At 41.3% G+C, this 16,909-nt stretch overlaps 1 protein-coding gene across 1 annotated transcript; it reads right to left on the bottom strand.

Moving 5' to 3' along the window:
* Positions 1-214: 214 nt before the first annotated feature.
* LOC306806207 (phospholipid scramblase 1-like) lies at positions 215-9,860 on the bottom strand. Its single transcript, XM_079314713.1, is given in 11 exon segments — positions 215-822; positions 824-853; positions 2,001-2,162; positions 3,232-3,393; positions 4,120-4,340; positions 5,430-5,472; positions 6,415-6,572; positions 8,097-8,165; positions 8,786-8,817; positions 9,524-9,633; positions 9,741-9,860. Coding segments are annotated over 9 exon segments (879 nt in total). The 5' UTR covers positions 8,793-8,817; positions 9,524-9,633; positions 9,741-9,860; the 3' UTR covers positions 215-795.
* Between the last annotated feature and the right edge of the window lie 7,049 nt (positions 9,861-16,909).

Raw genomic sequence — 16,909 nt, 5'->3', positions numbered from 1 at the left:
ATACGGTATGAAATGTCCCTTTGGTCAATTTGTGTCACCTGGCCTGGTTGTGTCCCCTCCCAGGACCTTTCCCCCCCCCTCAGCCTTGCCCACCCCCAAAGTGGGAATGCTGGAGATGCAGCTCTGCTGGGCCAGCACTGCTCAGCTGCAGCCCAAACCCTGCTGAGTTATCAGCAGCCTTCCAGCCCCCAGTGAGGAGCAAACACAGTCTGTGAGCACTGCTGGGGAAATGAACTCCAGCTCAGACTGACCCAGTATACCAGAGTAATAAAATTTTATACTGATTTCAGACAGCTCTGTTCAAATGCATTACTGTGCTCTGAATGTACATATTTGATGTGTTTGATAGGAAGATGGAAACAACAGAATGTGAACACCAAGACAAAACTACCAAAGAATACCCAAGAAAAAATCAGTGTCTCCTTATTAGGCTTAGGTTATTATTAATATGGAATATAGAAGTATTCCTCTTCTTTGGGAATCAAAGTATTATTATGGTAGTTATAAATAACTACTATAATTAATTACTTTAAAATTACAGAGTTCTTGGAAAAGAAAAAAAGGTTGATATATACTTCTCAAATCATATCATTGATCTGTAGAGATTAAGAGTCCGTATTTGAATACTATGAATCATTTTACCAGATTAGAAAACATAATAAAAAACCCATAAAGCTTTTAGATTATAGAAATGTAACAAGTACATTTCTCATATTCTTCCTGGAGCTCTGCAATTTGTTGGAAAGTTGGGAGATCCATGTTTTTCTTCCTTCCATAGAGAACATTTAGACTTCATTACCAAACTCCTGCTCGCTGATGCTTAATTACCACTATACTCAAAAAACATGAAGTCCTAAAGGGATAAAAAAAGCAAACAAAACAAATAATTCTTAAATGTAGTTCTTAGTTCTGGGATCCCCTGTACACCTTCCTCTAGGAAACCTGAAAGAGTGAGAAGGAGGTGGGGCACATTTGCCATGCCCTCACCACCTGGGTCTCTCAGAATGGGACATCCACAGAGACAGAGAGATGGTGAAAGACCAACATGGGAACTTTTAATTTATCACTAGCCAAAGCTGTACTTCCTTTACTTAGGATTTCTCCCCTGACTTTGTTCAACCTGGCTCATTCCCTCTCATTTTACCTCAGACTGCAGTCCATCACAATAATGCTGTCTTTAGTTTACTGATGGGGACCCCATTTCTGTGCCTGAAAGCCCAAGTTGCTCACACTCTCCAGCACTGCACTTGATGCACTTGGTAGCACAGGAACACTCACAGCTGAACAAAACCTTGCTCATGCACAGGGCTGTCAGAGGTTGGTGAGACCTTTCCAAATTGAAGGTGCTCCACATGCCCTTTTCCTGCCCCTCAGCAGCCCAGCCAGCACAGAAGCAGTGCATGTTTTGAAATGGTACCTTGATGCAGAATTGTGCTGTTAGGTGGAAACAGGAGCATGTTCCACGCTGTTTCCAAAGAGGAAAGTGAGCTGCACTGCACTATTGAGTCTGAGGGCAGCTGAGAAGTGCTCTGACAGGTTCAACGAGCTCAGCCTCCACAGCAGACCCTCCATTTGGAAATTATCCTGAGAGCATTAATCCTGCTCAGTTAGTTCTTTTTGTGCTCCCAAACAGAGCTGGGAGGCAGTGGCTGCAGCATTCAGCTGTCCACCAGCCCAGTGGCTGCTTGGCTTTGGATGGGTCTCTTGGCTATTGCTAACCTGTATTTTTCTGGTTTCACCATCCATAAACTTTGCTAATGAGGCTGAGTTTTCAGTCCCACCAAACATGAAACTCTTCTTAAATACAATTAGCACTTCATGTAGTCTAGGACAAGCTTATTGTCTAAAATAATTCTGTGTTGCCTTTTGTGGTCAATTTTACACACACAAGTTCACAAGCTTTTGCCCACTTGAAGGAGCTCAAAACTGACTCCTTTACCATCACAATTTAAACATGGGGATGAAAAGGTTAGTTTATGTTCAGTGAATGACAGACTTACGATAAGGAAGCAGGCACCAATCATGACAGCTTTCATTTTCACATCAAGGTCCATTGGGAATGAGATTCCAAAGTTATCTGTATCTGTAAAAACTTCCTGCACAAAACCAGTCCACTTCTTAGAAATCCTCCCAACAGCAGAAGTCTCATCCACAGACTTCACCTACAGTTTAACATAACATTCAAAAAAAGCATCATTACACCTGTGATTCATAATATTCCCAAATCCATTTTGGAACAGATCCACTTAAAAGCTTCAGACTGTTACCTTAAAATTAATACAGTTACTGAATGGAAGGGTTTATACCAAAAGGCAATCAGACTATCAGAAAGTTGGTCTATAGTATTAGAGCCATGAACTTGATGCTGGATCTGACTGGGAAGTTCAATTCCTTGATGGTGCTGGGATACAGCAACCACATGCACTCACTCTGCTGAAGTGGTGTCTTTTAGCCAAGACAGTGAATTAGGTTCTCTTGCCATGCATTAGGAGCTGCTCAAGTGAAAATTAAACAAATTACATTCTTCTGTTCAAAAGGAGAGATTAGCCCTCTGGCAACACTGCATTTTCTAAAGTTAGATCCAGTCTTCTGGGTCATGTGAAACACTAATTTCCAAAAAAAAAAAAGATAAAAATTTGCCACAGTAACTATTTGCAACATTGTTTTAAACATTAAATTGTAGCCTCATATGTCTTTTACTTAATGTCCACAAAAAACAGTGTGGCATTAATCAATATTATTTTAAAAGGAGAGTTGTAACTCTTCAGTCATTCAACTCCATATTTCAGGTCTAAATTATTTTAACTTACTAGTTCATTGCATGATTATTAGATGATTAAATAAGTGGTTGAAGGAAGTAATTTTAATAAATACTTGATACAGCTGACTATATTTTCTTTGAGCCTGACATAACAGATTGTAAAAGATTTTGCTGCTAAATATTTTAATTAAATGATTTGTGTGCAGCCACAGGGAATTTCCAGTGATCACTGATGAGTGGCTTTGACACATCATTTCTGGAAGTTTGTCTGGTTTGTCTAGAGTAATTTAGGTATCTAGAGAAGTTTTTTGATTATATCAGCATTAAAAGATGATATAGCAATTACTTAACATCACTACAGTTAATATATACTTAATATCTACTACAGTTCATTTGATAGGTCAAGCAACAAACTAATATCAAACTTCTATTTAAAACAGATACATGCAAGCAGTTTTTACATTGCATACCTCAAAATTAACATCCTCACAACACCGGCACACAATACATGGGCCAGTAATTTTCAGAATATCTGTTCTTTTCTCATCTTGAATGGTAAACTTTGGCAGGAAGGCATGCCAGTTCTGGACAACATAACCAACTGTTGTTCCTGGAGGTGCCTGGACTTCCAGCTTCAGAGGGAAGAGAAAACATCCACATGAATGAGCACGCTGCCATATGCTAATGAGACAAAACCCACTCCAGCACACTAATGAAAAACAGCCTATCTTCCCACAACAATCTGGCCTTACAAAGCATTTTACTGTGAGTGTTTTCAGAACACTCAGATTGCAGACCTCTTATTCAGTTTTTGCCTTCAAGAAAACAGTAAGAGGCTCCTCAGACTCTGGAGCACACAAACTATGCATCTACCATATAAAAACCAAAGTCCAGTGAAAGAAAGGCAGTGAATATCCCAAAAACATTCAGTGAAGGCATCACAGGGTGCAACTACTCAAAATGCCTCAGCAGGAGCTCTGAGTAGGTTAGATTTAGAGTTTCAGAAGTTGGGCCATTCCAGAATTATGTTAATATTAAGAAACCTCATGATCCCCTGTGTTGAATGTCGCTATAGCTTTCAGAGCTGTGAAATGGAAACTCTCGCTGTTATTTTATGAAAGCTATTGCCTTACTCTTCCATTCCAAATCCATCCCCAGTGCAGATTTCAGCACCAGTCACAAGTTCAATGAGACCCAGTGAGTCCAAGTGTTGCAGCACACTCGCTTCTTCCCAGACCAAGAACCCCACGCCCAAATCCCGCAGATGTCTCTTCCCACCAAGCCTGAGTCATTCCCCTCATGCCCCGTTTCAAGACACCTGCAGACAGCCCGGAGGGCAGGCAGGAGAGGCAGCTCACCTCCTGCAGGCAGCAGGGGCAGCAGCAGGAGGAGCAGCGCAGGGGCCTGTGCAGCGCCATCACCTCCCGGCCCAGGTTGTCAATGACGCGCAGCGTGAAGGGCCGAGCTGGGCCACAGAAATTCCTGGTGAGGCAGTCAGTGTCCTCTGCTGCAAAGTACACCCTTTGGCCCAGTGAGTTCTTGAGTTCGTATTTGTTGCTGGTTTCAAAGCCAGTCACAACTGGAAAACGGGAAAAAAAAATGCTAAATTCCTAGGAGTGTGTGGTCAGGACTCCCTGCTGAGTCTGCAGCTGCTCTTTGGGAAGGCAAGCCTTGCCCAAAGTCTGTCAGAGGCAGCTTCTGGCCAAGGGAAATGGCAGGAAAGGACCCTCGAGCAGTGAAGCCTCATGGAGAAGTTCAGAGGGAAGAAGTCACCATGAACAAGGACACGGGGAAAGAAACAGAGATTCCCATCTGTCCCCAGTGTCCCCTCCAGCCACAGGCACCTGCAGCCTGAACAGGCACCACCATTACCAATAACACAGCAGGGAAGGTTCTCAGCAGAGAATTGAATGGATAAGAACTAAAGAGAGGTGTGAATCTGGGGGTGAAGCCAGAAAAGGGCACAATTATGTTCAGAATAACAAAGCCACAAAAAAACCCTCTCAGTCAAGATTTACAGCAGCACACATGAATAGCAACAAGAACCAGGACAGAATTTTAAATTAATTTCTATAACAAATGAAAGCACTCTTTTAAGTTTTAGAAAGAACCAGAAAAAAAAATGCAGCAGCAACATTAGGGGTCAGCTGGGATGTACGGTCCATTTTATTCCTTCTATTGGAAAGGCACTGATAATACAACTTGGATATTCTTAAAGCACAGAATGAGGGGAGCAGAAGGAAAGCCATTCAGTTTGCTAAAACAGCAGGATTGCCTGGATCAAAGCCACAACCCAGTCCATGGAATTAGGTGGGATAGGACAGGATAGAAAACAAGATCTTAAAGTAAGGAAGAGAGGAAAATAGAAATCATTGTTAACAAGTAACATTGGAAATGTGTGACTTCATCTACAACTAGCTATATATGAACTACAGCATTTATAACTAAGATTATTCAGTTGCATTGCTGTGTATCTTGAGATCTAGAACTTGCTAAAAATCTCTTCCCTCCTATTTTCTCCTTCCTCTCTTCCACTTCTTCAGGACTCCTGCAGGAATTGACATAGGTAATAAAGAAAGACAAAGTGGTAACTACCTTAAAAGCATAGTGTCAAAAAAAGCCTAAACTTTACTGTTGGGATTATTAGATTAAAATAATTTGTACTTACTCTCAAGAAGTTCAAGTTGCTGTTGAATTAATATCTGGTCAATCTGTTCATGGTTGAAAAATTAAATGGAATAAACAGTTAACAAGTTGCAACTAAGAAAAACTGTAGTTTTAAGAACCTCAGCTGTTTCATTTTAGAATAAAATGTATGGGTCAATGCCCTGTGTAGAGGCAGATCATCTCCCAGCTGAGCTATGGAAGCAGCTCACTCCCTCCTTGCCCTGTCCCCTGCCAGTTCAGCAGAAGAGTGTCCAGAGCTCTGGAGCTGATGGGGGAGCTGAACCCAAACTGGCCACAGGCACACAGCACTGACACACCTGTGCTCCTTTCAGGACTCAGAGCTCTGACATCCCATCCCAGAGACTCCAGACAGACAACAGCAGGAAATGGGGATATTTTAGAGCAGAAGCTCAGCTACTGCTCAGCTCTAAGGAAAATTCAGGGTAAAATCATCCTGGCAACAATACATCAGTATTAATCTTTCCAGTGCTGAGATGAACTGTATTTTACAGTACAAAGACATATTCAGTAATGTGGAAACAATTCTTATTTTGCTATTAACATTCTCTGTGCTGTGAAGTCTGACTGGCAGCTCTACTAACAATATTAAGAGGTGTGAAGAAATCATAATGTAGAAAATTAAGTGCTTCTAATGTGCTAGAGTTGCCCATATTACAGGTATTTATTCTACACATCTTTCCAAAGGACATAACCTCTCCCAAACAGTAACTTCAGAAATGGGAAGGATGTGTGGCAGCCTGTGTCCCTCATCCTTTAGCAGTCACCTTGGCAGGAGGGTACTCCATGAACAAGTGCTACATCCCTAACAGGTATCTCTGCATTCTGATATCACAAAAGGCTTTGTTTAGAAGCTTACAAGCAGCAACCCACTCAGCTGAAATAGCTTTATCTAGCTATGTCATGATGCAGGCTGCTTCCCAGAGCAGAATACCTCCTGTCTGGGGAAGGGGGAAGGGTGCAGGTACCTGTGTGAGGTACTCCAGTCCAGGAGGGCAGTTGGGAATAGAAGGAGGAATAGGCATCCAGATTGCCCCATTCATGTTGGGCTGGTTCTGGACAGGTGGAACACCAAATCCACCTGGGAATCCCATGGGCTGTGGCTGGTATCCATAGTTCCCTGGACCTGTGACATTTGGCATGGTAGGAGAGATATGGTTGTGAAAGTTAAATGTTGGAAAGAATTCCCCTCTTCAAAAGAGTAATTTACTCACTGTTTGGAACTATGGAGATCCTTATACCTTACATATTTTAATTATGAATACAATAACTCCCATGAAGGGAGTTACACTGCTGTGGGAGGTTCTGATGCCTCACACAAAACCAAACCAAATAAATTTACAAATTGCATCATTTTTGAATACAGAAGAAATTTCATGCACATAGAGACAGTCCATTAAAAAAGCAGAAATAAATAAATGAAGGTTTTTATAAGTAGAGAAGAAAGAATACTTTAAATTACATGAAAAGCATTGGCATTTACATGCTGCCAGTTGAGCAAATGAGGAATTTTAAGACAAGGTTTTCCTGGAAATATATTTTCTATTTTTGTGAAAAGATATGTCCTTTTAGCAAAGTTCATCGACAGTTTTCAAACCAGATAACTCTCAGACCTTCATCCCACACCAGCTCAGCACCAAATTTCACATTGCATTGCAACACATGGACCAGTGCAGGATCAGGCTGTGGCCAAAAGCAGGCCAGTACCCCAGGTAATGTGAACAGTGGCTTAAAACTCACAGGTGGCCACATCACCCACCCCAAAGGAGAATCCTCCCTCTGGGAACTGAAAATCACTTTTATGTCTGAGCACAGGTTTTGCACATCATCTTCCTCCTGCTACTGTGGGCAAGTGTGTGCACATACAGTCACTGAAAATACCAATGCTCCTGCCACCTCCATGGCACAAGCAGTGAGTGCTTGCTCCCTGCTAAAGCCAAGTTTACTTAGAGACCTCAGAGTGCCTTGTCCCAGGATGCACAAGCTTTACCTTATGAACAGTACAGTAACTTAGGCCAAACATTTTGCTTTTTACCTCTGACTTATGCTCTGAGCCTGATTGTTAGATATTTATTGTGATTTGGTTCTTCAGAAAGAAATCATTGCCAGAATGAGAGAAGCTGTTCAGGAGTGCTGCATTTTGAAGTGGAGCAGAAAATGAGACAGAAGAAGAAAGAGCAAGTAAGGGAAAGTGTAAGTAAAACCAACTGCAAAGTACAGCAACAGAGTATGAAAAATGAACTGAATGCATGCAGAACTGCAAGAGGAAAGCAACTCTTTTTTCATTTCTATATTTTTAGATAAAATAAAGTGAAATTCTGAAGTGACATGATAATTTAAAAATATATTATCAGTAACAACCTGCTGCACATTCATTGCAATCTGTAACACCTTGTGAACCTCCCTAGCACTCCCCACAATGACCACTGAGGATCACCTGACATTTTTAACCACTGCTGGTACTGCTCAGCACATACTAATGTGTAGAAACACAAAGGAAAGAAATTACTTCTGGGAAAAACAGAAATTAAAAGAAACTCTATAAAATTAATAGCAGAAAAGTAAATTTGAGATGATCTCCCTTGTACAACCCCATAGTCCCCATGCTTACTTCCCAATAGTCTCACAGATCTGTAACCAAGCCACCCACCTTGGTAAGTCCCAGGGACCTGCTGAGGGGGGCCATAGGGCATTCCAGGTGCTGTGGCAGGTTGAGGTTCTGGAAGAATGGAAAATATGCTCTGAGTATGGATCATTTCCTCCTACCCTGGGTGAAAGATCCCCAGCACTGACTCCTTTTCCAGAGCACACACACAGAACAAAATCTAGGCAGCTGCTTTCTGTATAGAAAAATATACATCAAGATCATATTTATGAACAATGTGTGCATCAATAACACTTAATGGAGTTCTGGTCCCTAAAGACAGAAAAAAGACAGGTACTGCAAAGGATGCCATGAAGATGCCACAGAATCACAGAATCGTTTTGCTGGGAAGGGACCTCCTGAGATCACCTAGTGCAAGCCCTGCTCAAGCAGAGTCAGATCACTCTGTCTGCAGCAAAGATGTTTTTGTTCATTGATATTTAGAAAGGGGCTTGAATTCAAAGCATTGCCAGGAACTGACAGGCTGCCCTCCAGTACAGAACATGGCAGTGAGCCATTTCCCTCTGTGTAAAACCCAGCTTCTTAAAGTTCAGACTATACTAATGCCTCATCAGGTTAAAATATTCATGCATATTTCATATAATTAGAAGGTAAGCTAATAGCTAAACTAATATGGCTTGAATGTTCTATCTTTGATGTTACCAAAGTTGACATTTTGGTTATATTTTACTCACCTTCCATTGTTGTAGATCTGCTTGTACTTGTTCTGCAAAAGAACATTTTTGTCTCATGATTTTTTAAAATATATAATTTCACACAAGAGAAATTCATAATTCTTTATTATTGATAAAAGATATTTGCTTCTCTAAACTGTATGGGAAAGTGAAATTAAAAATACAAGCAAAAATAAATATCTCAGCTTCCTTCTAGGCTATGTCTCCCCTATTTCATAAGTCTGAGTTTTCTATGCCTGCAGTCATGCTTTGAGGATCCTGAAATCATCCTCAACTCAGAAAAGCATTGGGATGTGCAAGATTCCACTGTGCAGCCATTCAGAAATTCCTGTAACTCCTATGAACAATTCACTGCAGTAATTTAAGGGCAGCTGGTTCAGTGTATTGATGCTGATCACAAAACCTGTGAGGTAAACCCTGGAGCAGCCATGCTGCCACCTACTCAGTCCTTTAACCTATTCCACTATCCTAGTGTTAGTACTAAATATCACATACCCAGTACTTGCTTTCACAGGATAACAAAGGGTGGTTGCCAAGAGGAATTTAAAAAAAAACTTAAAAAAAACAACCAAACAATATAGCCCACACCAAAAAACAAACAAACAAACAAAACAAAAAAAAAAAAACCACAATCTAACCCAAAACAAAACAAAACAATAATAAAATAAAACCACTAAACGCACACACAAAAAAAAAAAAACCCAAAACCAAAACACACAAGAAAATATCCCCACTTACTGATAACCTTGAGAGTTATTTCTTTCTCTGGGGTAATGAGTGAAGCAAGACAACAGCAGCAAAGGCTATTACAAACAGATCCAAAACAGTCAGGTGGTCCAAACGTGGAACTGTAAAAAAAACAGTACAGGCACTCTTTTTTAATAGGATTGAAACCTTTAAAATAAAAAATAAATCTAGTTGTTCTTTAAAAACAATCCAGTCCAAGATAAACTACCAATATATTTTTTCTGTTCTGATTATTCTTGCTGCTCCAGTTCAATGAAGATGTACGAGGCTGAGAAATGAAACCGAAAGCAATTCCTCCCTGTTTTTCACTTCCTGAATAAAAGATCCCTCAGGACAATGCCTGACCCTTATGGAATGTTGTGGACCTAGCTCACTCTCCAAATCCTACAGAACATCCTATTTCAGAGCAGCTGCTTCAGTTTCTTGTAAAGCATTCCTTTTTTAATACACTTTTTCTTCTGCTTTACTAATGCCACTAACAGAACCACTGTCCTGTTCCACACCTTTTAATTGGGTTGGTTAATAGGGTAGATTGGAATGTAGTATGAATTGTATGAATGCAGGAATATCACAAATCATAGAATAATTATTTAAACTAGCAAAAGATCAGTTTCTATTGTGAGATGTGCCAGTTACATGAACTTCAGTGAAATACTGAGAATTACAACTAAACCCTTTGGTAAAGGAAGAGTAGAGACAGAATCACATGATTTATTTATAAGAAAGGCTTTGTAGTCGTCCAGAATATTTCATTGTCCCTACAACCACACACACAAGCCACTGTACAATCTAGGATTTTGAAAAGGTTGATATGCTCTACAGTAGAAAGTAGTAAGTATTTTACAAAGCTCAATCCTCATTTCATCCCAAGATAGTAATATTTTTATGAATGTTCAAGTTTCTTTCCAGTCACTTTCTCATTTTCAGAACTACATAACGCAGCTACACATCCCTTAGCCTGACACATGTCACTAGATATGCTGCAAGTCATTCAGACATAACTACATTAACTACATGGCTTCTGCTCTTTACCAGAAAAACAGAATACCATCATGATAGGCATTTCTTATCCAGTATGACAAATAGTTTAATTTCTTATCCAGCTCACTAAAACACTGCAAAGAGCATGTTAATGTAAACTCCCAAGCATAAACATGCTTAGTATCAGATAAACAACAAGCCAGGCTCTTTCCAAGATTTCCAAGTTGTAATATTTGAGAAACAGGAAGCCAAATAGCCAGGAGGCATGCATTAGTTCACCTTTTGTGACTTCTTTTTTAACGTTGCATCATATTAGACTGTTCAGCTCCTGGATTTTAACCTTGACCACTGGAGAAACAGTATGCTTAACAATCATCTAGTGGATATAATAAAATTAATCTCTGATTCAGGGTTATTTCTGTCCAATGTTAACAAAATATTAATCAGAGAAGGAATTTTTTTTTTTTAATTGTGATGCAATAGGGTACCTTCTCCCCTTACACTGACTTTTCTCCTGAGACCTGGGAGCCGCAGCACCTGGCACAGCCCGGGCAGCACACCTGTCCCCAGGGCAGTTCTGCAATCTGTTACCGCCAAAGGGCTGCACCCGAAATTAACCCGACCCACCGGCCGCAGAACGAGCGGCTCTGCTGACCATCCCCACACCCGCTGACCATCCCCACCCCCGCTGACCATTCCCTATCCCCGCTGACCATTCCCCATCCCCTCTGACCATCCCCACACCCGCTGACCATTCCCCATCCCCGCTGACCATCCCCACACCCGCTGACCATTCCCCATCCCCGCTGACCATCCCCACACCCGCTGACCATCCCACCCCAGTGAGCACAGCCCCGCACACCTGACCGAGCGCTGGAAGCGATCCGGCGGCTCAGCACGCTCGCAGCCGAGCCCACGCTCCCTCCCGGTCCCCGGTCCCCGGTCCCCGGTCCGGTGTGTCCCGGTCCGCGGTTCGGTGTGTCCTGGCGTGTCCCGGTGTGTCCCGGTCCCCGGTCCGGTGTGTCCCGGCGTGTCCCGGTGTGTCCCGGTCCCTCCCGCGCCGCCCGCACCTCCCCTCGCTGGGAGGGGAGCCAGCGCAGGGCAGGGCTCCGGGCAAGAAACTGCTGCCAGCCCTGCCTCGAAACGCTGACATTTCTGCAGCTTTGCCCTCCGTGACATTTGCTTTTTCTATTTCTATCAGCATCAATGCCCATTCAGTAATTTTTAAATTAATTAATTGATTGGTGAATTTAATTTCTGCCTTTTAGTCAGAGGACATCAGGTTACATGCAGGTGATAAAGCCAAGTTCTGTGTCCGCCCAGAAAGGAGAACAAATGTATTTGGAACAATTTTACCTTGCTTATAAAGGCAGGACCTCGAGGAAAAAATATTTATATGGACTTCATAGTTACAGGAAGAAGAACGTCCAATGCTGAATTGTTTGGGAAACAAAGCACTTAGAGTAAGTTGGCTCACACCCTGATTAACAGCTCTGGTGAATTCATCTTCTGCACCCCTTTGTGTACATTCACAAACGTCAGACTGGAGCTGCTGGTGGCCAGGTATGCCTCTTCAAAGGAAACTGCATTTCATGTAAACCACACAAACCTGATCACAGTAATTGGTGCATGCATGAAACCCGAGACTGGGGATTCAGTAAGTGCAGGTCACCTTGGACATACTCCGCAGTCTTTGTCTTCTACCTCCCAAAATAAGCTCTCCATTTCAATACTGAACTTTCCATAAACAAAACCCAAACAAAAAAAAAAACCTCCCTCCTGCCCTGGATTTCACTTAAACACCAGATTTGACAGGGATTTGGTGATTTTATTTAACTTGTTTCCTCAGGTACAGAAGAATCAAATCTAAAGCTGGCTAGCATTTTCCCACACATCTGCACTGAGTCCACTAAGAGGATTAAGAGCAGACACCAAGAAATAGGTTTTAGACATCACTTAAGAAATAGGAACAGAATTATTTTGACATGGTTGGGAAATTAGAAATACATGGTAGCTTTTGATATTACCCTTCTTTTTTACAGGAATATAGCATAGTTGTATTTAGCTTATTTCAGACATACACTGAAATTCAAATTGTACTGCCAAGAAAACATGACTTTTTGACATACAGATGAATGTTATTTCTTAGATGAGAATATTGCTGTCCTATCAGAAAGAACAAAGATAGCACATATCTCTTCCTTTCATGCATCTGTAAGTAGGGAATAAAAACTATTTACCTCCAGTGGCAGAAAAAAAGATGCCCATGATCCACAAAATAGGAAATAATTTATCAGTCTTTCCCATATCAAATAATGTTCCAGTTCTTTTCTTATCTAGCTAGGATTATAGATGTTGACAGTGCTTTTGTGTTAGATCAGGTCAGTACCTTTTTACTCTGTCCAGTGAGAAGATTTGATCAGCAGGAAATGCCTAAAATATTAAGAAAAGAAGTTGGGATTGAGAGATAAGAAAATGACCATTCTCCTAGTAATTTAGTCTTTTAGGTTTATGCATGTTTACCTGAAAAGAAACATTCTTTGCAGATTCTTGACCCCGATTTTTAGGATTTCTATGTTGCTTATGGTCTGGATATTCAGAACATTACTTTCTACTGTTTTAACTTCTGATGCTCCTGATGTTGGCTGCTGATCTGATCCTGTGGTGCCCAACACCAGAAGTGGGATCAGTTCCTTCACCTATTTCTCATACAGAGGTCTCTGTAACCTGGAGCTGAGTTGATGAAAGCAGCTCTCACCTTTCTTGCTAACATCCCCTGACCAGCTCCTTTTCTCTCAGTGCTCAGGTGGGACACCAGTGTGAGGGGACACAAAGTTCACTCAGGGCTGTGCAGGAGAGCAAAGAGCCTTTGTGCAGCTCTAACTCTGTTTAACTGCATTTAATGGCCTTGTTTGCACTGCTAAAGGAAACACAAGTGATTATAGGGGGTTTGCCTTCTGTGCCTGTGGACACAATCCCACAGAAGACTCCCTGCTCCAGTCTTTGTAATCTGGAATCAAACCTGGAACAGCAAGCAGACATGGGAGATGAAGAGAAAGATAAACTGAGAGTCTTTTTCTGTAAAGACAGAGGATGTGAGGTTTGCAGCACAAATTTGAGAGGGCAACTGGGAAATAAATTGAAAGAAAGAACGAAAGAAAAAGAAGGAACAGAGCAGAAAGAAAGAAGGAACAAAGAAAAAGATTCCGGTCAGTTGCAGGCCAGGAAAAGTTCTTGAGCTGCATGAGCTGGAGCACCAGCCACGGGGTGCAATTTTTTTTCTGCTGTTCGCCATCCTTCACTTGTGCAAATTTTGGGAAAACCTTTAATTGCAACAAATAATGTTTAATTCTTGTGAATTCCTTTATCTTGAGCTTACATTGCTTAGACCTGTATTCCTGTGTGCAAGTGGTTATCTTAGCCTTAAAAACTGTGGGGCAGTTTTTCCAGCAGTGCTGCTGGAAAGTGATTTAAATGTGCAGAAGAATTGGTGGGAATGTTTAGTTCATATGTACGAGTTTGGGAAAATGTAATGAGTCTGAATTATTTCCACAAATTGAAACTCATCTGTTCTCTAGCTGCAGTGTGGGGGTTAGGCAGAGAGATCCCCCTCGTGCCCTGTGCTGAAATAAAAGTGAAAATAAAATAAAATTCCACTTTCTAATACTGAAATTACAGCGCTAGTTTCATTCCCGACTTTTGATGACAAAGTGATAATGACCTGATACAATTTTCACAGTATTTAGAACTTGCTTGGAAAGTTTAGATTTTAAAAGACTGCCTCCACCCTAACTATTCACATTTAAGGACTTTTCCTCAGAATCAGTAAGTTTTTTTTCCTTTTTTTCCATTTATACTACGTGTTGCATCCAAACTAGTAGTGGTTTTGAAAGCAGGCAGGCAAATAATGTTCCAATAGTCAACATCAACTTTTTAATACAGCATGGTGAGTTTAGCATGAGCTCAGTCACCATGTCAGTCACCAGTGTGACAGACATGATGTACAGACAGTAAAAGGCAGTTTAAATCCAAGGGTTTTTAAAAGCAGATAAATTGCTATTCTTAGTATTACTATTAGTATTCCTTTGATGTGGAACTGGGGAAATGGATTCCATCCTGCTCATATTTGACAGGCACCCGACATCTCCTGAATCTCAGTGTAGCTCTCCTTTTGTTTTGGTAGTTAGGCCTTCACTAAAATAAAATATGCAGTCATAAAGCCAGAAGAAGCAGCTAATACATCATCTCTGTGTTAAAGATTTATAATTGGGGAATTGTAAACAGGCCTGTTCACATATTTGATTTCCTTTAACAATGTCAAGTCAGTCATCAAGCCTGCAGTCTAACAAATAAGGGTTAGGTTTTTCTTTGAGAGGGAAACTGGGTGAAAATGGATTTAGTGTTGTAATGTCTTAGTTAATTCAGCATACAGATAGTATCAGTGGACAGTTATGAGTTCCAAACCACATAAAGTAGCAATCCTTATATTTTTATGTATCCTGAGGAGCAACACATCCCCCTGGGCTTTCACTAACAATCGCAATAATCACTCACAGAGGAAAAGCAATTCTTGCAGAGAGCTGTCAGCCATCACCATCAGCCCTTCCTCAAGATACTCAAGCACAAGGGGAAAACAACAACTGAACAACAATGGAAGCAATACCACACATTTGGCTTTGCTACTAAATGTTTTTGTGCCACAGCAATTTCTTTCTCAGACTGAGAAGGAAGCTAAATAAAGTTTTACTGCTGCCAGTCATGCAAGGTTTTGAATGTCAGCACTGTAGATGAACCAGCATAAGCTGGTTTGCAGTCAGAAAAGGGGATATTGGGAGGAAAAGAACAACTTGACATAAAGAAATAGGCCATTACCGTTTACAGCATTTAGGATTAACTGCAGTACCAACAGTTTAAAATGCAGCTTGTGTAAATCCTGTTTTCTGCTGAAGGGATATTGCTACTGCAAATAGATACTTACAGGGAACATCTTCCTAGGCATGATTTTGTTCCTAAAAAGTGTAAATAATACCAGCCTAATTAATGAAATACACCAAAAAATCAAGTCAGGACAATCCCATCCTGGGCAGACATCCAGCTCTGTCTGTCAAAGCTGGCACTGTGAACTCCCAGACTGCTCAGTTACCTGTGTTTCTGTTTTGGGGGGAGAAGGAGGGGTTTGAAGGTTTTTGCAAAGCCAAGTTCTTTCATTTAAGCACTCTTGCAGGTGACACTGAATTATACAGCAGCAGTGAGTTGTTAGTAGTCCTTCTTTCCCTCCCTCCCTCTCTCTCTCCATCCCAATGCCTTTTCTCACAAGCACACACCGTGTGTGGGTGGAATTCACTGGCCAAATTGCCCCCTTTGCCCACCCTCTGGAGCCCCTGCTCACCAGTCACACCTCTCTGGGCACAGCAGAGAATGCAATGCAGCACCCAGGCCCACATCTGCTTTCATTTATAGTATCACAATCTTTTGGAAACTAGCATTGCATTTGAATTCAGCATCACAGAAAATAATGCCTTTTAACCTTGGGTTCTTGATGAGGCACCCTTGGCTTGTTCAGGAGCTGCTGATAAAGGAGAAGCTGGTTTGATTGTGCTGTGATATACACTGGCACTTTTATCAACATGAGGACAAATAGAGCAATACTGATACACAGAACCAGGCTGAAGAAAGGATGTTATTAAAACCAATGAAGTTCAAGTTAATGTGCTTCATAACAGACTCATCTGATAAAAATGTGCTGGGACCTTGAGGCTTCCGTTAATTAAGAAGATAATTAAAAAGTTGCAAATGTAGAAGGACCACTAGATCTGCAAGAGTTTATGAGGTGAATTTACAGCTCAATTAAGAATGAAAATTGAGGAAGCCCAGCACCAGGCACTGCTTCTTACACAGACAGCTGGGGGATTTGGGGAGGCTTGGAAGCAGGAGAGGAGAAAACACAGGAAAAGAAAAATGGAAAATTTTTACATCAGATATAAGTCCTGTTTACTATTAAGACCTAGTCACCAATGTCAGGTACTGTAAACTCTTTCTTCACACTGATTACCTGGGATGTGGAATAATCACACATAAAAAAATTGCTCATCAAAGCAGTGGGCCTCAGCCAGAGCCATTTCCCATTTCCAATCCTGAGCACAGCTTTCAGGAGCTTCAAATTTAGTCCTATTATTTCCTAAATCAAGTTTGCCAGATTTGTTACTCCCAGCCCAGAAGGCTTTTCTCCCTGGTTGCTGTATCATGCAGTATTATAAATTGTATTTGCCATCCAATCTCTGATTCAATTTTTTAGTGTAATTGAGCTGCTGCTTGTTACTGATCAGGTTCCTACAGATGCCCTCTCCCCTTTCTCCCCTCCCCTTAACCATGTCTCTGCTGGCAAGGCAGCAGCAG

The sequence above is a fragment of the Erithacus rubecula genome (assembly GCF_903797595.1).
Source record: "Erithacus rubecula genome assembly, chromosome: 11".
Classification (NCBI taxonomy): Eukaryota; Metazoa; Chordata; class Aves; order Passeriformes; family Muscicapidae; genus Erithacus; species Erithacus rubecula.
This window is presented reverse-complemented; position numbering and strand designations above follow the sequence as displayed.